The following is a 23,152-nucleotide window of genomic DNA, read 5'->3' as shown; positions in this document are numbered from 1 at the left end:
CATGTTTTTCACTGAGTTGGCGTTCTCCGGTAGAAGCGGATTCAGCGACTCAGCAGTCTGTGGTCCCGCGGTCTTTACTGGGCTAGACTACACACCGGGCACTGTGCGAGGGCAGACGGACGATAGCGTTCCGTTGCTCTGCTCTCTACCGCTCATAAACGATTTATGAACCATCAACGTGTTCTGCGACTCACAAACTCTCTACGTAGCGCGTAGGAATCAATAAACAGAGTCAAGCATTTGTTTTTTTGTCCTGTCAGCATTTATTGAAATACGCTGTCTGTAACCATTAGACACACAGTACATACCCTTGACATTTGATACAGTCTAATTTATACGATATCCTTCCATTCTACCCCCCAACCCTCCCTCCTCGTGGACGTTTGAGACACGCGCTGTGGTTTTGACGTGCAGAAATTTTATCGAGTAAGACTGGTGACATGCATACCTGCTGCGGGTTGTCGCGGGGGTGACAAGTAGCAGCCATGACGGCGCGCGGCGGGCTGGTGACAGACAGATGGCAGCGCGAACTACAGGACTCGCGCTCTGTGCTTTACCGGTGTCTCTCCCAGGGACCTGGTTGTTTGAATGTACATAATAATAATTATTATTATAATGATAATAATGTATTAATTGATCTTTCATCGAAAGTGTGTGTGTGTGTGTGGGGGGGGGGGTGATCAGAACTTGTGACCTCTGGACCAGTATTGATTATACCATCAACTCTCTGTGGTCGTTGTTGTGTGAGAATGTGATGCTGTAGGCTGTTATGTCTGACAGATGGTTGAATGTTCTTTATTCTTGCTCAGGAAACCTTTATGGGGGGGAATTTGTATAATTGTTGACCAAAAATACCCAACTCTCTGTCAATCTTTCCACAGGTGGAGCGCGAGATAGCCATCCTGAAGCTAATAGAACACCCCCACGTTCTGAAGTTACATGACGTCTACGAAAATAAGAAATATCTGTGAGTATTTTTCATAAATGGTTTTGCTGTTTGCCGGTGTGCCTTGGGCGCGCGGTAATGAGAACAGCCTGATGCTTACTCCCGCGTTCATAAACAGCATCTCAAACTGCACCACAGGCTATTTTATAAATGCATTATGATTACTGTGCTGATAACCGCCGGGACAGCTGATGTGGAGCACCAACATTTGATTCATCTCGTCCACATGCAGCATCGTGCAGTTAGATTGGTATATAAACCGTCCGTAGCAGCGTTTGAAATAAATCAAGGGGTTAATGTTCAATTCCATAACTTCTCGTTCCCCGCTGTTGTACAAATATGATGTACAAGTTTAAAATCACTTGGATAAACTCCCCATCCCTGTGGGCATTTTCTCACCGGCAGTTTATTCAGTATGTAGCCTAATGTTTCACCGGGCTCACCCGGATAGCTCCGTCTGCACGTTTAATATATGGAGCCATATTTTATCGTATGAATTAATCTGACTGGTGTCACCTGCTCTGCTGGCTTGACTTAACTCACTGTTCAATAATTGATCAAGTCGCCTCCGCTGAGCGGAACGGGAATTGGTTTTCCTAAAAATCCCAATGACACAGATGGATTGCGGACTTGGGAATCAGAGTGTCTGCTTCCGGAAGTCCTGCACACACAAATCATGTTTGAATGTGTCGCTAATTTAAACGGTGTTGGCAGGTGAACGGTCGAGCAAACCTCTTAATCTGCTAATAAATCAAGGAGGGGAGATGGTGATGGAGGGGGTGAGGGAGGGAAGGAGGGAGGGTGGGTGAAGGGGAGTTTATCGTACAGGCAGCAAGTCAGGACAAACCCTGACCCCATGGTTCCCCCAAGTGTTTGGGAGGTTTCCATGCTGCCTGTAGGATCCTCCAGCCAGGCCTCACCACACATGCACACATGGTGGTGGTGAGGCGAGGTTAAGTTGAGGGTGAGATGAAGGGTTAAGATGGTTAAGATAAGAACTTTATTGCCCATAACATTTACATAAAATAAAAATGTGCCTACTTCATTCTGGCAAAGTGTAGGACAAACAATATAGAACACCTAAAATTCATAAGTTGAGTTGTGGTGAGTCGTGGTGAGTCGTGTGGAGTCGTTGGGAGTCGTGGTGAGTCGTGTGGAGTCGTGGGGAGTCGTGGGGAGTCGTGGGGAGTCGTGTGGAGTCGTGGGGAGTCGTGGGGAGTCGTGGGGAGTCGTGTGGAGTCGTGTGGAGTCGTGGTGAGTCGTGGGGAGTCGTGGGGAGTCGTGGGGAGTCGTGGTGAGTCGGGTGGAGTCGTGGGGAGTCGTGGTGAGTCGGGTGGAGTCGTGGGGAGTCGTGGGGAGTCGTGGGGAGTCGTGTGGAGTCGTGTGGAGTCGTGTGGAGTCGTGGGGAGTCGTGGCGAGTCGTGTGGAGTCGTGGGGAGTCGTGGGGAGTCGCGGGGAGTCGTGGGGAGTCGTGGGGAGTCATGGGGAGTCGTAGTGTGGTGAGTGATGGCCAGGGTCTTCTGCAGGTACCTGGTGCTGGAGCACGTCTCGGGGGGAGAGCTGTTCGACTACCTGGTGAAGAAGGGACGCCTCACCCCCAAGGAGGCCCGGAAGTTCTTCAGACAGATCATCTCCGCTCTCGACTTCTGCCACAGCCACTCCATCTGGTGAGTCCCTCCTCCAAGGGGTGTGGAGGTCTCTGTCGCCCCCTGTCTCTCCCCCACGCTGGGGAGAAAACACTGTCCCTCTCACAACCACCTGTCATGATCTCTCCACCCCCCTGCAGCCACAGAGACCTGAAGCCAGAGAACCTGCTGCTGGATGAGAAGAGCAACATCAGGATCGCAGACTTTGGCATGGCCTCCCTACAGGTGGGAGACAGTCTGCTGGAGACTAGCTGTGGGTGAGTCTCTCACACACACACACACACACACACACACACACACACACACACACACACACACACACACACACACACACACACACACACACACACACACACACACACCTCTCTCTCTGAGACACCTGCTACACACCTGCTACACACACTGTGGGTGAGTCCTCTCTCTCTGAGACACCTGCTACACACACTGTGGGTGAGTCTCTCACACACACACACACACGCACACACACACGCACGCACACACACACGCACACACACACACACACACACGCACACATACATACAAGCTGAAGTTGTGTGTGGTGAAGAGAAGGGTTGTCTGCAGACTGAGCATGTTATGAGGCTAACTCTGTGTGTCACCAAGACAACACAGCAGAGCAGAGCAGGACGTTAGCCACGTAGGCTAACAAGCTAACTGAGGCGAGCTGTGCTCTGCCCTGACAACATGACCCCAGTTCAGACTGAAGGCAGAGTGACTCAACAGAGATAAACAACAAAACAGCCTTTTTCCCTTGAGTGGGGCTGCCTCAGCCTCAGACCCTATCTCGGCCTCTGCCCCTGCCTCTGCCTCTGCCTGTCAGTCTGGCTTCAAAGCGTCGGTTCAGAGAGGCGTGGGCCGGGACGCTGCCCCCTGCTGTGGCTCCTGAGCCATCAGAGTAGGTCTGGACGCAGCGGCCGTCTCCTCCATCTGCCCAGCTGTTGTCATGGTGACTCATACGGAGGACAGGGTGTCCACATGGGGCGACGTGGAACAGGAAGTGGCTGTTTGTTCCGACAAGGTCAAAGGTCACAAGCGAAACGTGTAGGAGCGTGTGTGGGAGCGTGTGTGAGCGTCTGTGTGACGGGTTGTGTGTGTGTGAGAGCGTGTGTGTGGAGTCAGATGGCTGAGCGGTGAGGGAGTCGGGTTAGTAATCAGAAGGTTGCCGGATCGATTCCCCGCCGTGCCAAATGACGTTGTGTCCTTGGGCAAGGCACTTCACCCTACTTGCCTCGGGGGGAATGTCCCTGTACTTACTGTAAGTCGCTCGGGATAAGAGCGTCTGCTAAATGACATGTAAATGTGTGTGTGAGCGCTTGTGTGTGTGTGTGTGGGAGTGTGTGTGAGGACGTTACATTCTGAGGATTTCCTCTGGATATGACAGCTTTTCATCCACAAGACGAGGAAAAACAACAAATTGATCTTTCAGTCCGACGCGACACGTCCGCTGATAAATGATCTGAAATATGGTTAAAGATGGTTAGAGACCTCATCTGTCCCCTCCCGCTGGAAGAGGAATCCTGCCTGGGTGGTTAATTCACTTGTGGCGCGTTTCCACTTGGCTGTTTGACTGGTGCAAATGGCCGTCAGCATAATTGAAAACAGCAAGGATGTGTTGGTGCGTGAAGGGACGTTTGGTCGGACAGGAAACCAGAAGATCTGAGCTTCAGGAACACCCAAACCTCTCATCTCCAGAAAGACTTGTCGAGGTGGGAAGAGCCTGCGTGTTTAGAAACCCTTTAAACCACAGATCATCATCTTGTTGTTAGCAGAAACCATGTTTGTAGCCCTCTGGTAGAGGCACGTCTGAGGGTGATGGAAGGGGCTGAGATTCCAGGACAGCTCAGCAGGCTGGGCCCATCTGGGTCTGGTTCATTCATCAGCTCCAGAGGGGGTCTTTGTAGAGGCAGAGCTACAAAGAAAATCCAGTTTTGCTTTCAGGACAGAAAGAGCCTAGTTAGGTAACAGCTCACCAGTTACAGCACTTTACTGTTTGACGTCATACTCCTCCAGCACAGTCCTAGTGTGTGTGGATTATATGTGTGTGTAGCAGTGTGTGTACAGTATAAGTGTGTATTATAAGTGTGTGTATCTTCTCTCCTCAGATCTCCACACTACGCCTGCCCAGAGGTCATCAGAGTAAGTGTTTACGGTTTTCCTCCTCTTTCTCTCTCTCGGTCTCTCCCTCTCTCTGTCTCTCCCTCTCTCTCTCTTTCTGTCTCTCCCTCTATCTCTCCCTCGTCTCTGTCTCTCCCTCTCTCTCTGTCTCTCCCTCTTTCTCTCTCTCTGTCTCTCCCTCTCTCTGTCTCTCCCGCTCTCTGTCTCTCCCTCCCTCTCTCTCTCTGTCTCTCTCTCTTTCTCTCTCTCTCTGTCTCTCCCTCTCTCTTTCTGTCTCTCCCTCTCTCACTCCCTCCTCTCTCTCTCTCTTTCTCTCTGTCTCTCCCTCTCTCTGTCTCTCTCTCTCCTCCTCTTCCCATCTCTCCCTCTCCCCCTCTCTCTCTCTAATGGCACCTCTAACCATCTTTTAGTGCTCCTGCTGTTCTCTACAGAGACTCTGGTTCCAGCATGTCCCTTAGGTCAGGGTTCCCAGACACGTGCTATGGCTGTGTGTGTGTGTGTGTGTGTGCGTGTGTGTGTGTGTGTGCCAGCGGTTCAGCAGTAGGTGGTGTGGAAAGGTTCCCCTCACCTTGACCTTGTGTCATTAACTGCTGTTTCTCTCTCCCTCTCTCCTTTTCTCTATGTCCCTCTCTCTCTCTCTCTCTGTCTCTCTCTCTCTCTCTCTCTCTCTCTGTCTGTCTCCCTCTCTCTCTCTCTCTCTCTCTCTCTCTCTCTCCTCTCTCTCTCTCTCTCTCTCTCTCTCTCTCTGTCTCTCTCTCTCTCTCTTTCTCTCTCTCTCTGTCTGTCTCCCTCTCTCTCTCTCTCTCTCTCTCTCTCCCTCCCTCTCTCTCTCTCTCTCTGTCTGTCTCCCTCTCTCTCTCTGTCTGTCTCTCTCTCTCTCTCTCTCTCTGTCTGTCTCCCCTCTCCTCCCCCCCCCCCCTCAGGGAGAGAAGTATGATGGGAGGAAAGCCCGATGCCTGGAGCTGTGGGGTGATCCTATTTGCGCTTCTGGTGGTGAGTGACAACTGCCGTTACCCCAAAGGTTACCAAATCTTCTCCAGACCCTCTGGTCTAGCCTGGTCTGGGTCTGGTCTAGCCAGGTCTGGTCTAGCCTGGTATGGTCTGGGTCTAGGTCTGGTGTAGCCTGCTCTGGGTCTAGGTCTAGGTCCAGGTCTAGGTCTAGGTCTAGGTCTAGGTCTAGGTCTAGGTCTAGGTCTAGGTCTAGGTCTAGGTCTGGTCTGGTCTAGGTGTAGCCTGGTCTGGTCTGGTCTAGGTCTTGATCTGGGTCTGGTCTAGCCTGGTCTGGGTCTGGTGCAAAGCAAGTGTGTGTGTGTTGACTCATGGCTGTTGTGATTGAGATGCAGGGCAGGACAGAGTCATCTGTAAGGATGAGTCTGTCTCTGCTGTCCTCCAGTGTCATCGGCCATCTGTCTGCGACAGACACACTCGGGCACAGTCTGGCATCGCTACACTCCAGGAACGAGAATTCCCTGTTTCTTTCACCAAACAAATCAGGGTTGTCACATTAAAGGCTGTATGTACAGGAGGCCCTGGATGTTCTGTGACGTTCTCCAGTGCTCTCTGATGATTGCTGATGTTCTCAAATGTTCTCCCATGTTCTGTGATGGTTCCCCATCCCCAGGGTGCCCTTCCGTTCGACGACGACAACCTGCGGAACCTTCTGGAGAAGGTGAAGCTGGGGGTGTTCCACATGCCTCACTTCATCCCCCCCAGACTGCCAGAACCTGCTGAAGGGAATGATCCAGGTGGACGCCACCAAGAGGTTCACCGTACGTACTGCAAACCCTCAGCTCCACACACACACAAACACCTCACACACTCTCCCAGACATACGTGGTGGTGTCAGTAAGAATCTCTCTAGAGAGAAGCTGTGTGTTCTGGAGGGTTTAGCAGAGTCTAGACTCTTCCATCCTGGGTGATAATCCCCCTCATAATCTCCCTCCCTCTCTCCCCTCCTCTCTCTCTCTCTCTCTCTCTCTCTCTCTCTCTCTCCTCTCTCTCCTCTCTCTCTCTCTCTCTCTCTCTCTCTCTCTCCTCTCCTCTCTCTCTCTCTCTCTCTCTCTCTCTCTCTCTCGCTCTCTCGCTCTCTCTCTGTCTCTCTCTCTCTGTCTCTCTTTCTGTCTCTCCTTTCTCTCTCTCTCTCTCTCTCTCTCTCTCTCTCTCTCTCCTCTCTCTCTCTCTCTCCTCTCTCTCTCTCTCTCTCTCTGTCTCTCTCGCTCTCTCTGTCTGTCTCTCTCTCTCCTCCTCCCTCCCCACTCTCTTTCTCATCCCTTTCCCTCTCTCTCCCCTCCCACCACCTTCCCAATGTCAGGGAAATCCCCAGTGGTTTAACAGATTACGCTCCTCTCCAGTATTAGCTTCCTGTCATAGAGACAGTCACCCTGCTCCTTAAACATCCTCCTATTAATCCTCTGTCTAATTACCCTCCCATCTTCTCTCGTTTCCAACCCTCAGTTAATACCGCCCGCGTCTGGGATGAACCCCTCTCTGGGCTAGCTCATGTCTGGTTTACACTGATTTAACCTGCCAGACAACAGACACATAATCTCTCTCTCTCTCTCTCTCTCTCTAGCTGGATCAGATACAGAAGCACAGCTGGTATATGTGAGTAACTTCCTCTTCCAAACAGCTGATGATAATAAGACTGTTTTGTTTCATGTTGCTGGACAGTTCGCTTAGCTTAAATCATAGCACAATACTTTCACAACACCCATGTGTGTGTGGTGTGTGTGTGGTGTGTATGTGGTGTGTGTGTGGTGTGTTTTGTGGTGTGTGTGTGTGTGTTTCAGGGCTGGGAAGAACGAGCCGGAGCCGGAGCAGCCAGCTCCCCAGGAAGGTGTCGATCGGACGCTTCCGTCAGCGGAGGACATCGACCCGGACGTGCTGGAGAGCATGCACTCTCTGGGCTGCTTCAGAGACAAGAGCAAGCTGGCCTCAGACCTGCTGTCTGAAGAGTGAGGGAGGGAGGGAGGGAGGGAGGGAGGGTGAGGAGGTAAAAGAGAGAGTAGGGCAGAGAAGGAATAAGAGAGGAGGTATAACTGAGCAATGAAAATCAGAGGGAATTCATAATATTTATATTTGTAAAATGTATGTAATGAGAGTGACAAAAGGAGAGGAAGTGAGAGATTGAAGGAGAGGGAAGGAATTTGTCTGTCAGAAATAGAATAATGATTTAAAAACCAGATGTTCTTTTGATGAAAGATCATCTCACAGTTTGATTAACGTATATGATGTGCGTTAGATACTGCAGTTCTGTGTCTGCCTGCCTGCCTGCCTGCCTGCCTGCCTGCCTGCCTGCCTGCCTGCCTGCCTGCCTGCCTGCCTGCCTGTCTGTCTGTCTGTCTGTCTGTCTGTCTGTCTGTCTGTCTGCCTGTCTAACTCATGTGTCTGTCTCCAGTGACAACCAGGAGAAGATGATTTACTTCCTGCTGCTGGACCGCAAGGAGAGATACCCCAGCCAGGAGGACCAGAACCTGCCCCCCCACACACAGACAGGTAGGCTAGTCCACCCCCCACACACACAGACAGGTAGGCTAGTCCACCCCCCCCACACACACAGACAGGTAGGCTAGTCCACCCCCACACACACAGACAGGTAGGCTAGTCCACCCCCACACACACAGACAGATAGGCTAGTCCACCCCCTCACACACAGACAGGTAGGCTAGTCCACCCCCTCACACACACAGACAAGTAGGCTAGTCCACCCCCACACACACACAGACAGGTAGGCTAGTCCACCCCCACACACACAGACAGGTAGGCTAGTCCACCCCCCTCACACACACAGACAGGTAGGCTAGTCCACCCCCTCACACACAGACAGGTAGGCTAGTCCACCCCCCACACACACAGACAGGTAGGCTAGTCCACCCCCACATACACAGACAGGTAGGCTAGTCCACCCCCTCACACACAGACAGGTAGGCTAGTCCACCCCCTCACACACACAGACAGGTAGGCTAGTCCACCCCCCCCACACACAGACAGGTAGGCTAGTCCACCCCCACACACACACAGACAGGTAGGCTAGTCCACCCCCACACACACAGACAGGTAGGCTAGTCCACCCCCCTCACACACACAGACAGGTAGGCTAGTCCACCCCCTCACACACAGACAGGTAGGCTAGTCCACCCCCCACACACACAGACAGGTAGGCTAGTCCACCCCCCTCACACACAGACAGGTAGGCTAGTCCACCCCCACACACACAGACAGGTAGGCTAGTCCACCCCCCCCCCCACACACAGACAGGTAGGCTAGTCCACCCCCACACACACAGACAGGTAGGCTAGTCCACCCCCCCCACACACAGACAGGTAGGCTAGTCCACCCCCTCACACACAGACAGGTAGGCTAGTCCACCCCCCTCACACACAGACAGGTAGGCTAGTCCACCCCCCCCACACACAGACAGGTAGTCTAGTCCACCCCCCCCCCCCACACAGACAGGTAGGCTAGTCCACCCCCCCACACACAGACAGGTAGGCTAGTCCACCCCCTCACACACACAGACAGGTAGGCTAGTCCACCCCCCTCACACACACAGACAGGTAGGCTAGTCCACCCCCTCACACACACAGACAGGTAGGCTAGTCCACCCCCCTCACACACACAGACAGGTAGGCTAGTCCACCCCCTCACACAGACAGGTAGGCTAGTCCACCCCCTCACACACAGACAGGTGGGCTAGTCCACCCCCTCACACACAGACAGGTAGGCTAGTCCACCCCCCCACACACAGACAGGTAGGCTAGTCCACCCCCCTCACACACAGACAAGTAGGCTAGTCCACCCCCCTCACACACACAGACAGGTAGGCTAGTCCACCCCCACACACACAGACAGGTAGGCTAGTCCACCCCCTCACACACAGACAGGTGGGCTAGTCCACCCCCTCACACACAGACAGGTGGGCTAGTCCACCCCCTCACACACAGACAGGTAGGCTAGTCCACCCCCCCCACACACAGACAGGTAGGCTAGTCCACCCCCACACACACAGACAGGTAGGCTAGTCCACTCCCCTCACACACAGACAGGTAGGCTAGTCCACCCCCCCCCCCCCCACACACACACACAGGTAGTCCACCCCCACCCCCCCCACACAGACACACACACACATTTGATAGAATCATAGGGAAACTGGCTTTGGCTTAGTTTTGTCCTCCCCTCTCCCCCCCCCCCCCCCCCCCCAGTGGACCCCCCCAGGAAGCGCGTGGACTCCCCCCTGCTGGCGCGGCACGCTAAGCGTCGCCCGGAGAGGAAGTCCCTGGAGGCCCTAAGCGCCACGGAGGCGGGATCCCCGGGGCCAGTACGCCGGGCCGTCGACATGGCAACGCACGGGCAGAGGTATGGCACGCCGCTGTAAGACTGTATGACCCTCACAATGCACGGTGATGAGTTCTGAACTCTCTCTCTCTTCCTTCCTCTCTCTCTCCTTCTCTCTTCCTACCTCTCTCTCCCTATGTCTCTCTCTCTGTCCTCTCTCTGTAGTAAATCTGTTTTCAGTAAAAGCTTGGACATCACAAATGCTAACTGCAGCAAGGAGGAAAGGTACTGGTCCTGTCTGTCTGTGTGTCTGTCTGTCTGCCTGTCTTTCTGTCTGTCTGTCTGTGTTTAAATGTTACACGCATGTCGGGAGGTGTTTGAATGTTACACGCATGTCGGGAGGTCGCCATCTGGTGTGTTTTCGTACGTATGTGAACATCGGTGACACATTTAACTATGATTTACAGATTCAATTTTCTTTTACAACAAAGTTAAATTGTCTACGGGCAATTAAACCCTTAAAACCAGTTAGTGTCAGTGTGTCTGTATGGGAGGAGGGGAGGGAGGGGGGAGGGGAGGGGGGAGGGGAGGGAGGGGGGGAGGGAGGGAGGGGGGACTGTGTGCGGACGAGGGAATGAAAGTAAGGGGGAGGGAATGAGGGAGAGATGAAAAGTTAATGAATTGTAAATGAAAAATGGAGAGGCATCTTATCTGGAGAACAATGTAGACATTTTGAGGATGAATTTTGCAGCATCTAAAATTGGACGTGTGTTTGTGTGCACATGTGTGTGTGCAATAAAGCTGATTTGTAAGTGTTGACTTGTAGATGGTTCCTGTGTGACTGGCGTGTTAACAGGCATCGCTGGCGATTACACATGCTCCAGTCAGACTGGGTAGAGAGAGGAGAGGCAGAGGAGAGAGACAGACAGAGAGAGGAGAGAGAGAGGAAAGAGACAGAGAGAGAGGAGACAGAGAGAGAGACAGAGAGAGAGGAGAGAGAGAGAGAGAGAGAGAGACAGAGAGAGAGAGGAAAGAGAGAGGAGAGAGAGAGACAGAGAAAGAGACAGAGAGAGAGAAACCGAAAGAAAGAGTGAGGATGCAAGATAGACAGAAAGAGAAGGCAGTTAGAGTGAGAAAGTGACTGAAAGATGGAGACATGTTGAATAAAGAGGCTTGAAAATGTCAAAAAATATATCTTACAAGAATAACCGAGTGGTCCTCTTCAACACCCTGCCATCTCCCTGGGAACGTTCTAGAGCCCCCGAGAGCTCTCCAAACTACACCTGTCCAAACTACACCTGTCCAAACTACACCTGTCCAAACTACACCTGTCCAAACTACACCTGTCCAACCTACACCTGTCCAAACTACACCTGTCCAACCTACACCTGTCCTAACTACACCTGTCCTAACTACACCTGTCCAACCTACACCTGTCCTAACTACACCTGTCCTAACTACACCTGTCCTAACTACACCTGTCCTAACTACACCTGTCCAACCTACACCTGTCCTAACTACACCTGTCCAACCTACACCTGTCCAACCTACACCTGTCCTAACTACACCTGTCCTAACTACACCTGTCCTAACTACACCTGTCCAACCTACACCTGTCCTAACTACACCTGTCCTAACTACACCTGTCCAACCTACACCTGTCCAACCTACACCTGTCCTAACTACACCTGTCCAACCTACACCTGTCCTAACTACACCTGTCCTAACTACACCTGTCCTAACTACACCTGTCCAACCTACACCTGTCCTAACTACACCTGTCCTAACTACACCTGTCCTAACTACACCTGTCCAACCTACACCTGTCCTAACTACACCTGTCCAAACTACACCTGTCCTAACTACACCTGTCTTTAGGGGAATGCTTTCTGAACAACATCTCTCCTCTTATCTGTGTCCATCTCTTCCTCCTCCAATCCTCTCTGTGTGTCCTCTATTTCGGTCTGCTGTGAATATATGTGCTGCTCTAACACCTGTGTGTGTGTGTGTTTGTGTGTGTGTCTGTGTGTGTGTGAAGGTCCAGGTCTATCAGTGGAGCATCGTCTGGTCTCTCCACCAGCCCTCTCAGCAGCCCGCGGGTAAGTCCTCCCACACACCAGCCCTGGCCCACAATGCACCTCACCACTCTGCTGTCTGTGCTGTGGTCCATCACGGCCCTGCGGGGCGAGCATGCAGGCGCGGCCCTCGCAGCCCGGGGGTCATGTGACCCTGGGGAGAGTGTCATGTGATACCTGGTGGTTCAGTCACACACACGCACCCTGTCCAAACACACAAAACACACAGACACACACACCAAAGTCACACGCAAGTTACACCAAACACACGTCCATCTGAAGATGTTGTAGCAGGTTAAAGCCATCATCTCCCAGTACAGTCTTCAAGTTCACACTTCATATTCTGCTGTTTACTTCAAACATACCCTTACACACACTTACAACAGACTTTACACACCATTTACACAACCAACTAAACTCCAAAACTGGTGTGTTTAGTTACTCGTTCATGATGTATTAACAATGACCCAGCCGGCTTCAGGTAGCTTATGTTGATACAGGAACAGCCTGCAAACGCCCTCCATGCTGGCCTGGCATCCTCTCACTGCTGTGGCTGGTTACGAACTGTCATGACCTGTCATAACAGTTGCTATGTCATTCATACCTCAGCATTGCGCATGCATAACCAGGATCTCTCTGAAGGTTGGGAGACCCGAGTCACAGGCAGTTGTTCACTTCCTGGTTCAGTTGTTCGCTTCCTGGTTCAGTTGTTCACTTCCTGGTTCAGTTGTTCACTTCCTGGTTCTGCTTCATGAATGCTTGAGTAACTCTTATCTCCCATGGTGCTGCTGCTGCGTCCTGATTGGCTGGGTGTGCTAATGGCATGTTCTTCTCTCTTTCTTTCTGCACTCTCACCTCGCCTGCCTGCTTGTCGCCCTCCACACCTCCACCCCTCATCCCTTTACTCTTTTGGTTTTCCGGCGTGTTTTTATGGCTAATAAAACGCTTGGGTTTTTATCGCCGGGCTGCGGTGTTTCTATCAATAATATTTTTTACCTGGCTTTGGGCACTGCTCTCTCACTGCCTGTCCACGCTGTCACGTGATCGGCGCATGGCCAATCACAGCCCGTCCGTCGCTTCTTTGTCCCGCCCCAGTCCCCAGACCTTTGCCAGTCCCCCAACTGTAGCCCCGCCCACTCCCCGGAGTCCCGCCTTAACGGGGTGGGGCCACGCCCCCCCAACTCCTACCAGCCAATGACAGGCTCCCCCCTCATGCACCCCCGCACCCAGACCCTCCCAGCCAAACCCAGAGTTTCCCCCAAACCACTGCAGACCACCCGGTCAAACCCTCTCCCCAGCCCTCTTGATGCCCCCGCAAACCCCCGTTCAGAGCCCTCCACCCCCAGCCAGCCCCCGGCCCCCTGCTTCCCCGCGAGCCCCAGGGTGAGGCGGCACCCCCCCCTCACGGTACCCCCCAAGCTCTCCATCCCCCTCTCCCCCGTGCCCCCCCTGACCCCTCTCCGGCGGCCCCGCCTCCACCCTGACCACAACGGCAAACCTGTCCCCATCACGCAGGTGACCCCGCAGCCCTCCCCCCGGGGCAGCCCACTGCCCACCCCCAGGGGCACCCCGGGGCACACCCCCCGGGAGAGCCCGGCCGGCACTCCCAGCCCCACGCCCCCTCCCAGCCCCTCCATCGGGGGCCTGCCCTGGAGGACCAGGCTCAACTCCATCAAGAACAGCTTCCTGGGCTCGCCACGCTTCCATCGCCGGAAAATGCAAGGTACCCTGGGAAGGGGGGGAGGGGAGCCTAGATAACAAAGCCTAGATTAAATATTTCAAAGTTAAGACAACAACGTTGAGTTACCACTCCCCCCTGACCAATTGGGAGTCATGCGATGTTGAGTCTAATTATCTTATTAGCAGTGATTTCTTCTGATTCTTCTGTACCGTAGTTAATATGCTGTTTTGATACAAGATTAGTGATAAGAAAGCCATACAGCCCAAAGCTTTGATTTAATCCTGAACACTGAAAAGAAAAGTCTTTAGCCTGACTGTACTGTTCTGTTTAGAGTCTTAACTAGCCGGTCTGCCTGTCTGCCTGTCTGTCGACCTGTCGACCTGTCTGTCTGTCTACCTGTCTGTCTGTCTACCTGTCTGTCTGTCTGTCTACCTGTCTGTCTGTCTGTCTACCTGTCTGTCTGTCTGTCTGTCTACCTGTCTGTCTTCCTGTCTGCCTGTCTGTCTGCCTGTCTGCCTGTCTGCCTGTCTGCCTGTCTGCCTGTCTGTCTCCACAGTCCCGACGCAGGAAGACATGTCCAGCCTCACGCCAGACTCCTCTCCAGAGTAAGTAACCATGGCAACGCCACACCTCAAGAACATGTCACGCTGGCCAACAAAACTGGATCCTGCCAGGGGCCCTGAGAGCGGGGGTCTGGTGGGGGCCAGGGGGGGTGAGGAGAAGAGAGGGGGGAGGTTGGGATGATGCCATCTCTGTGTGGACTATCAGAGAATGAGGGTTAGGGTTACGGGGGTCTGGTGGGGCCCTGAGAACGGGGGTCTGGTGGGGGCCAGGGGGGGTGAGGAGAGGGGGGAGGTTGGGATGATGCCCTGTGTGGACTATCAGAGAATGAGGGTTAGGGTTAGGGATCCTGCCAGGGGCCCTGAGAGCGGGGGTCTGTTGGGGGCCTGAGAGCGGGGGTCTGGTGGGGGCCTAGGGGGGTCTGGTGGGGGCCAGGGGGGGTGAGTAGAGTAGAGGGGGGAGGTTGGGATGATGCCATCCCTGTGTGGACTATCAGAGAATGAGGGTTGGAAGGAGAAGGATCAGGGACCATCCATTTCAGGAAGAAAAAATCAATCATGTTTCGTTTTAGTCAAATGTAGTCCATTAAAGTAGCTTAAAGTCTGCCTGATAGCCTTCCTGGTTTGCATATATGTTTTTTAACCTTCAAATGGTGAATTGTAAAATGGGTAAAATGTGCAAATGAGTTCATGAGTTGGAAGAGCTTTCTCTGGGGCTGATGAAACTATTCTCCCATCTCCTAAAACCAAACACACCTTCCTGGGGGAGGAGGAGAGGATGAGGGGGAGGAGGGGAGAGAGAGAGGGGGACAAGAGAGGGAGGAGGGGGGGGGAGGGGAGAGAGAGAGGGAGGATGAGGAGGGAGGAGAAGGTAGGGATATGATGATGACCCTGTCACTCTGTCTCTCTGATACATGGGATACATGAATCCTTTGTTTTTCCTCCAGGCTGGCTAAGAAGTCATGGTTCGGGAACTTCATCAACCTGGAGAAGGAGGAGCAGATCTTCATCGTGATCAGAGACAAACCTCTGAGCTCCATCAAGGCTGACATTGTCCACGCCTTCCTGTCTGTAAGCACAGCAACACCTTCCCTCCTCTCCTGTCCTCTCCTGTCCTCTCCTGTCCTCTCCTGTCCTGTCCTCTCCTGTCCTCTCCTGTCCTCTCCTGTCCTCTCCTCTCCTGTCCTCTCCTGTCCTCTCCTGTCCTGTCCTCTCCTGTCCTCTCCTGTCCTCTCCTGTCCTCTCCTCTCCTGTCCTCTCCTGTCCTCTCCTGTCCTGTCCTCTCCTGTCCTCTCCTGTCCTCTCCTGTCCTCTCCTGTCCTCTCCTCTCCTGTCCTCTCCTGTCCTCTCCTCTCCTGTCCTCTCCTGTTCTCTCCTTTCCTGTCCTCTCCTGTCCTCCACTCCCTTCATCAACTCCTCCCATCCCTATCCCCTCCCTCTAAATGTCTGATGTTCACATCTTTCTCCTTCTCTCCATTTCTTCCTAATTTCTCTCTCTCTCCCCTCCTCCCTCTCCCTCCTCTCTCTCTGTAGATCCCTAGTCTTAGCCACAGTGTGATCTCCCAGACTAGTTTCCGGGCGGAGTACAAGTCTTCAGCAGGTCCAACGATGTTTCAGAAGCCAGTCAGGTTCCAGGTGGACATCACCTACACAGAGAGCACTGCAGCCACCCGGGACAACGGCATCTACTCTGTCACCTTCACCCTCCTGTCTGGTACACACACACACACACGGAGGGAGGGTACAGTGTGTGTTTTGAACGGCTGTAGAACTTGACTCCCCCCTTCCCCCTGGCAGGTCCCAGCCGGCGTTTCAGGCGTGTGGTAGAGACCATCCAGGCCCAGCTGCTGAGCTCTCATGACCAGCCTGGCGTCCAGACCCAGATATCTGGTGAGTAGAGGACACCTATGACCCCTGACCCCCTTACCACTCACCCCCCCGACCTCCTCACCTTGACCCCTCTTACCCCTCTGACCCTTCAGCCCTGACCCCCCACCCCTGACCCCCTCACCTTGACCCCTCTTACCCCTCAAACCTCTGACCCCTCAGCCCTCACCCCTGACCTCCTGACCTTGACCTCCTCTACCACCTGACCCCTGACCCCAGCCTCTCTAAGCATCCCAGCACCTGTCACTGCTCAGCACACGCTTCAGGCACCCGGCATGCATGACCTGTCCTGGCAACACGCCTCACACACGGCTACCATGGCAACACGCCTCACACACGGCTACCATGGCAACACACCTCACACACGGCTACCGTGGCATCACACCTCACACACGGCTGTCCTGGCAACACGCCTCACACACGGCTACCATGGCAACACACCTCACACACGGCTACCATGGCAACACCCCTCAGGGCTTCCCCTGGTCTGACACACTTCCTTTGTCTCGTTCACACCACACACACATCCAGTATTCAAGGTTTGTAAACTATTTACATGAAATATGTATTTATGTATATAACACACAAGTGTGTGTCGGAATAGGAAATGTGACCAGAGCAGAGGATATGAAGATACAGGTGTAGTTTTTCAACTGAATGTTTCTCCACCGTCCAATTACAGCTCACTTAGATTGTAGCTGGCCCACCCCCTGGAGTCACTTCTACGTTTGATTGGCTGTTTCGGCTGCCTAGAAGAGTAGGATGAATAGAGGGAAGGAAGGACAGCAACCTTCTGCTGTGCTTATGTCCTTGTAGGTTCATCGGTGTTGTGGTTTTAACTGTGGTGATTGGCTTGATAAGAGCCCCCTCTGCTGGTGAGACAGGGCAGTGCTAGCTGCATGTGTAAACACGTCTTCAGTTTACGTCACAAATGCCAGTCTCAGCTCACCAGTAATCTTGTTTGAAAACCAGTGTTGATGTTCTGCAGCTACTTAGCTCCTTGCCCAGTTAGCACACCTAGCCCATTTAGCAGCAAGCACACCTGATACTGTTAGAACACCTAACTCATTTAGCAACTAGCCCAGTAAGCACACCTAGCACTGTTAACACGCCATGCCCAGTTGGCAACTAGCCTGGCTAGCATCTAACCCAGGTAGCATGCCTAGCGCAGTTAGCATGTTCCACAAACCTTGTCACAGATGGGAACTGTTATCAGGCATTTGAACTATTCACTACCTCACCCACCCTCACCATCTAGCTGTTTGAATAACCCTCCAGTCTGTACCTCCCTCTTCCTCCCTCTCTCTTTCCTCAAAAGTGAGACCAGCTCTGCTTTATCACAGTCAGTCCAGGAAATGAAAGTTTCAGACTGATGTGGAAATGTTTTATGTTCCGACTGACGTGGACATTTTTACGTTCCCACAACTTAAGCAGAGTGGCCTTTTTACTCTGCTACTCTTAACCCTCCCCCCTCACCCTCTCTTCCCTAACCCTCTCTCTCTCCGCCGGTTCATACCATCCTGCATGTTGTCATCCTGATCTCCTGCTTCTGCAGCCTCCCCCAGGAGGCAGAGAGACTCTGGCATGCAGACTATGGAAGCGCTTCTCCTCCACACGCGCATACGCACGGTCGCTCTGGCACGCCACACAGCTAGCGCTAGCTAGCCTTCTCCACTTTCCCACAACAATTACTAACATAAACCCCCCAAAAATTGAATAATAATAAATGCTAAGATTTTAATACCCCTTACTGTGATTAGCTACAAGGTGGTACCCTTTTCACAAAATAACTAACGTAATTTGTCGTCAGTTTCAGTCCTATGAAGAGTACTATACATCGGTATAAAGCAACGTCAGTGACTTATGTTAACCGCGGTCCTGACACAGCGGGCGCTTCGTACCATTCCAACAGTCGCTGCTTTAGCAGGACAGAGTTTGTCCGTCTGCTGCTAACATCAACGCTAGCAATCCGAACAACGAATAATGAACCAACAGGTCGTTGTTAACAGTTCTCCGATGTTGGATCTGAAATTATCGGATGATTGTCTTGGCATTCTAACGTCTTTGTTGCTCTATTCGGCATGGCACCATGTAGGATCGATGTGGACCTAGATCTATATTATGTTCTAAAATCCTCATCGTAACCGGCCATTCTAAACTGAATGAAACCAGCTAGTCCTCCTCTTGTGAAGGTTGGGTTAGTGCCTGGGCTGGACTGTGTGTGTGTGCAAGAAAGCCAGTGCTCCAGAGTGTCCCTGTGGTCACTCACTTAGTGCTCCAGAGTGTCCCTGTGGTCACTCACTTAGTGCTCCAGAGTGTCCCTGTGGTCACTCACCTACAACGCAGGGATGACAAGCATGTCCAGGTGACATGCAGACCAACCCTAACCCCTGTTTATGTTTGTTACATAAATGTGTATATTACTGTGTTTCTGTTACGTTGCATGCTTTGTTTTTGTGTTTATATGAAGGTATGATACACACAGGTAGACTCCCTTTACACCTCTACAAACATAAATACATGAAGACTTTCTAAGAGTGAAGGAGTGTGTGTGTGTGTGTGTGTGTGTGTGTGTGTGTGTGTGTGTGTGTGTGTGTGTGTGTGTGTGTGTGTGTGTGTGTGTGTGTGTGAGGCAGAGAAAAGGAAACATGTTATCTCATACCTGACTACAGAGCTACTGCAGTACTCAGACACACCTAGCTGTACTGGACAGCAGCGCTCAGATAGGCACACCTGGCTGTACAGTCAGGACAGACTTGATGCAGATGTGAAGGCACCTTGACCTATGACCTATGACCTCTGCTCCTAGATGTGTCTCAGCAGTCAGGCAGCAAACCCTCCAAGCGTGGTAAGATCAGCTAGCTACCCTTCACCCCCCTCCCTGCCCCTCTCACACACACACATACACACACACACACACACACACACACACACACACCTTCACCCCCTCCTTACAGGCCTGCAGTGTCAGCACCCTGTCACACTCCCATCAGTCTGCTGCTATGCCCACCACACACACACACACACACACTAAGGCCTTAGGGTACACCTCACCTGTGTGTGTGAGCATGTACGAGTGTGTGTGTGTGTGTGAGAGAGAGAGAGAGAGCGTGTGAGACACTGTGCAGCACTACTCACCATATAACAGGTCTTGTGCACGGTGTCACAGTGTCACAGTGTCACGGTGTCACGGTGTCACAGGGTGTTGTTCCATCTCCTGTCCACTATCCTTCTACTCTCACTAAGAAAGGTGGGCCTCGCCCCAAGTCCAAACAACACAGAGATCACCAGATCCCAGTGTACAAATATGTTATCACAGGATCAGTAGGAGACTGGTGAAGGGGTATTGTGTAAACCCTAATGACAGACTAAGGGCTGATGTGCTGAGGTTGAAATGTGTCACTCAGTGTGTGAGCATGTCTGCAGTATTGTCATGTTCCTGTGTGAGTATTGACTTGTTCAGACCCCTGCTGTGTTCTGAGCAGAGTTCTGGGAGCAGGGAGGAGGTTTCTAGGAGCCTCACACACCTCACACACTCTACACTGTCACACACCTCACACACTCTACACTGTCACAAACCACACACACCTCACACACCTCACACCACACACTCTACACTGTCACACACCTGACACACTCTCTGGTTTCCTTCCCTCTACACTGTCACAGAGCCACTCAGATGAGGAGGCAGGAGGAGGAAGCCCTGAGATCATCTCAACACTGTGGGGTGACTTCCTTCCTTCCTCCTCCTTCAGTCTCAAAGAAGTGTGTTGACAAGAAGGAGAGTGTTTAGACAGGAAGTCCAGATGCTCAGCCTCAGTTCTCCCAGAGCTCCTCTCAGCCCCAGCCCCCCCCCCCCCCCCCACGCACCTGTTCCAGCCTGAGGAAGGAGACTCTGTCGACTAGGCACCTGAACCAGTGGACCACAGTTAGACTCCAACTCTGACCAGGTCTACTGGACCACAGTTAGACTCCAACTCTGACCAGGTCTACTGGACCACAGTTAGACTCCAACTCTGACCAGCTCTACTGGACCACAGCTGTTCAGTGTTTCTAGGCTTACCTCCACAGTTCCCGTTAAACACCGTTGGTTAAACCCTGATTCTCCTCCCGTTCTATGGACTAACGATACTGACGGGTGAGAGAAGATGCCACCAAGCATTATCCCCCAATCTTAGTTTCTGGCCCAAGAGTCTCCTTACCTCAAGTTCTCCCCTCCTCCCCCTCCCCCCCTCCTCATCCCTCCATCAGCACCTCTCCTGGCGTTAACCCATCGCTCATTCGTTGTTTGTTCTCTCTCTCTTTTCTTCTTCTCTCCATCTGTCTTCCTAGGCAGCCCGTTGAGTAACTTCTTTGACGTAATTAAACAGCTTTTTTCAGACGAGAAGAGCAGCCAAGCGCCCCGCCCCTCTGGCTCCCCTGGCCCCCCAGCCACGCCCAGCCCCCCCACCAAGCATGCCCCCTGCTCCAGGCATAACGAGCCCCCGCCCACTGACTCTAAATACCCCCCCGGCAAAGACAAAACAAAGATGGCCGCTTCCGCCAGGACACAGGAACAACCCTGATAAGGAGCTGTAGCGCTGCATGGCTAGATGATGATGAGGATGATGATGATGATGATGAGAAGGATGAGTTATCAGGTCATTAAAACTAACCCCAACCTAGAGAACTGCTGACAAGTTAGGACACATGTCCCTCTGAAAGAAACGACTTAAAAAACACGACTTTTTGACTATTGCCTAAAGACTTTTGTACTGTCTGATGGAATGCCTGTTTGAGTGGATCAGTATGTAACAACAAGTAGCACATGCAACTGTGTCCTGTGTGGGTGGGTGTGTCCTGTGTGGGTGGGTGTGTCCTGTGTGGGTGGGTGTGTCCTGTGTGGGTGGGTGTGTCCTGTGTGGGTGTGTGATGGCTTGACTTCTCTGCCACCAGGGATCATCCAAAACACCTATTAAAGTCCTGCTTCCTGGAGATGTCTGGGGGAGCCTAGCTCAGCTCCCTCCAGGAGCCAGAGAAAGAGACTTCACTCTTCACAAGCCCCTTCCACTCCACACACACACACCTCCACACCCTGACCAACACACACACACACACACACACACCCTGACCAACACACACACACACACACACCCTGACCAACACACACACACCCCTCACCCCAGACACCGCTGAAGACACAGAGATGAGCCTTAAGACAATGATATACGGCAAACCTGCACACACACACATGAACAGTCTCTTTCTCTTGTTCTCTCTGTCCTACACACACGCACAGTCTCTTTCTCTTGTTCTCTCTCTCCTACACACACGCAGTCTCTTTCTCTTGTTCTCTCTCTCCTACACACACGCACAGTCTCTTTCTCTTGTTCTCTCTCTCCTACACACACGCCCGCTGGGGGGATGTATGGACTTGCACACGGTGATGGGTGGAGGCAGAGCCCCTGGGTCCTGTGGAGGCAGTGTGGAGGTGTCAGGGCAGAGGGACGCTGGCTGGATTGTAACTCTTAGTGTCGTCTCTGTGAACGTCTGGGTTGTAACACTGGACTGTGGCGTTGCTGTACGAGTTGGTTTCAGGATCCTCCGATGACTGAATACTTTGGATGGGGAGGGGGTGGGGGAGGGAGGGAGGGGAGGATACACAAATGAATGATCTATTCTGTTCTACAGATTGAATATGTTGCATATGTACAAATGTGTAGTTGTGACATTATGTTTAGCAAAGTTGTGTTGCCACATATTTTTTCTATTTCAGGAAATGTTTAATCCTGATATCCATGAACATTTTCATCTCCTATCTTGATCGACGAGTCGTTCGGTTTGTCTTTTCGTTCATGTTTCTTTGAGGTATCTGCGGGATTCAGACAACTGTAAACATATGGTGTATATTTTTGTACCTTATTGTATTTTGTCATTTGTTTTTTATTTATTTATGCTGGGTTAAACTATTTATATAAATGATGTAGAAAATGTGTTTCTTACATCTGATTATTTAAATATATTTTTTTCCATGATTAAGTTATTGGTCATTCAGGATTAATGCAATGTTTGTGAACATCTACTCTTTTCCCAGCTTTGATGAGAAAGCTTGTCATATATGTTTGGAAAAAGGATTTACCGTAATTTAAGAATGTAGACTAGCCTCCCTGAGGGAGGACCCCCTGTCAGCTCTGTGTGCGTGCGACCACCCCAGACTCAACAAACACTCGTCCTGTAAATACGCCAGTTTGCTGATGAACTTATTTAAAACCAAGAAGGTTCCTACTCTTAGCTTTTACCTTGGATTGTTGTTTGCATGTCAAACATTTGTCTTTTCTTTGCATGTTGTTGATGTTGTGTCCCTGTTCTCCGGCTCTCTTTAGCCTTCTGTTTCCTGTTCTGTTCCTCCCCTCACATCGCTTTTTATTTATAACTTTTCTTTTGTTTTTCATTTTCTTTATTCCCTCCTGCATCTTCTGTTACTATGGTTACTCTTTCACTCACTCTCACACACGCACACACACACAGTCCCTTAGGAGGGACATGGCATTCTGGTGACCCAGAGAAAACAAAGCAATACCCATCGCTGTTCTCCTTCCTGGTGCACACTGGGAACACGGAGCACAGTTAGACAGCAGTGATGTTAGCTGGAACTAAACGAACTCTGATGATGTGTCCCCTGTAACATAACTGTGAACAACTGCAGTGCAAAAGGAAATAAATCTGTTAACTTTGAAGCCGCGTCCAACCTCTTTCTGAAACGACCCAATGACGACGCCACGGGAAAGGGTTCGGTTCGGTAATGTAAATGTAATGTAACAGCGGCGCCAACAGCATCCCAGCATTCCTCATTGTCCTTGTAAAATTGGTGCTGGGTGTCATACAAGTCCCTGTGCTTTTCAACTTTGAGAATAAATTTGATGTCGTCCATTTCCTTGAATTTTTGGCTGATTTTCAAAATCGACTTGGGG

At 51.9% G+C, this 23,152-nt stretch overlaps 1 protein-coding gene across 1 annotated transcript; it reads left to right on the top strand.

The window, feature by feature from the left end:
• The first annotated feature begins 485 nt into the window (after positions 1 to 485).
• LOC124481973 (serine/threonine-protein kinase BRSK2-like) lies at positions 486 to 21,513 on the top strand. The gene is given in 21 exon segments (XM_047042289.1): positions 486 to 506; positions 882 to 967; positions 2,473 to 2,613; positions 2,733 to 2,849; positions 4,713 to 4,746; positions 5,649 to 5,675; positions 5,677 to 5,718; positions 6,347 to 6,430; positions 6,432 to 6,494; positions 7,298 to 7,329; positions 7,515 to 7,679; positions 8,123 to 8,220; positions 9,927 to 10,080; positions 10,225 to 10,284; positions 12,038 to 12,098; positions 13,590 to 13,797; positions 14,312 to 14,360; positions 15,263 to 15,386; positions 15,849 to 16,029; positions 16,113 to 16,205; positions 20,535 to 21,513. Coding segments are annotated over 21 exon segments (2,073 nt in total). The 3' UTR covers positions 20,768 to 21,513.
• Positions 21,514 to 23,152: the final 1,639 nt, after the last annotated feature.

Source organism: Hypomesus transpacificus, chromosome 19 (assembly GCF_021917145.1).
Source record: "Hypomesus transpacificus isolate Combined female chromosome 19, fHypTra1, whole genome shotgun sequence".
Taxonomy (NCBI): domain Eukaryota; kingdom Metazoa; phylum Chordata; class Actinopteri; order Osmeriformes; family Osmeridae; genus Hypomesus; species Hypomesus transpacificus.
The sequence above is the reverse complement of the archived record's forward strand: the minus strand, read 5'-3'. Positions and strand labels throughout refer to the sequence as shown.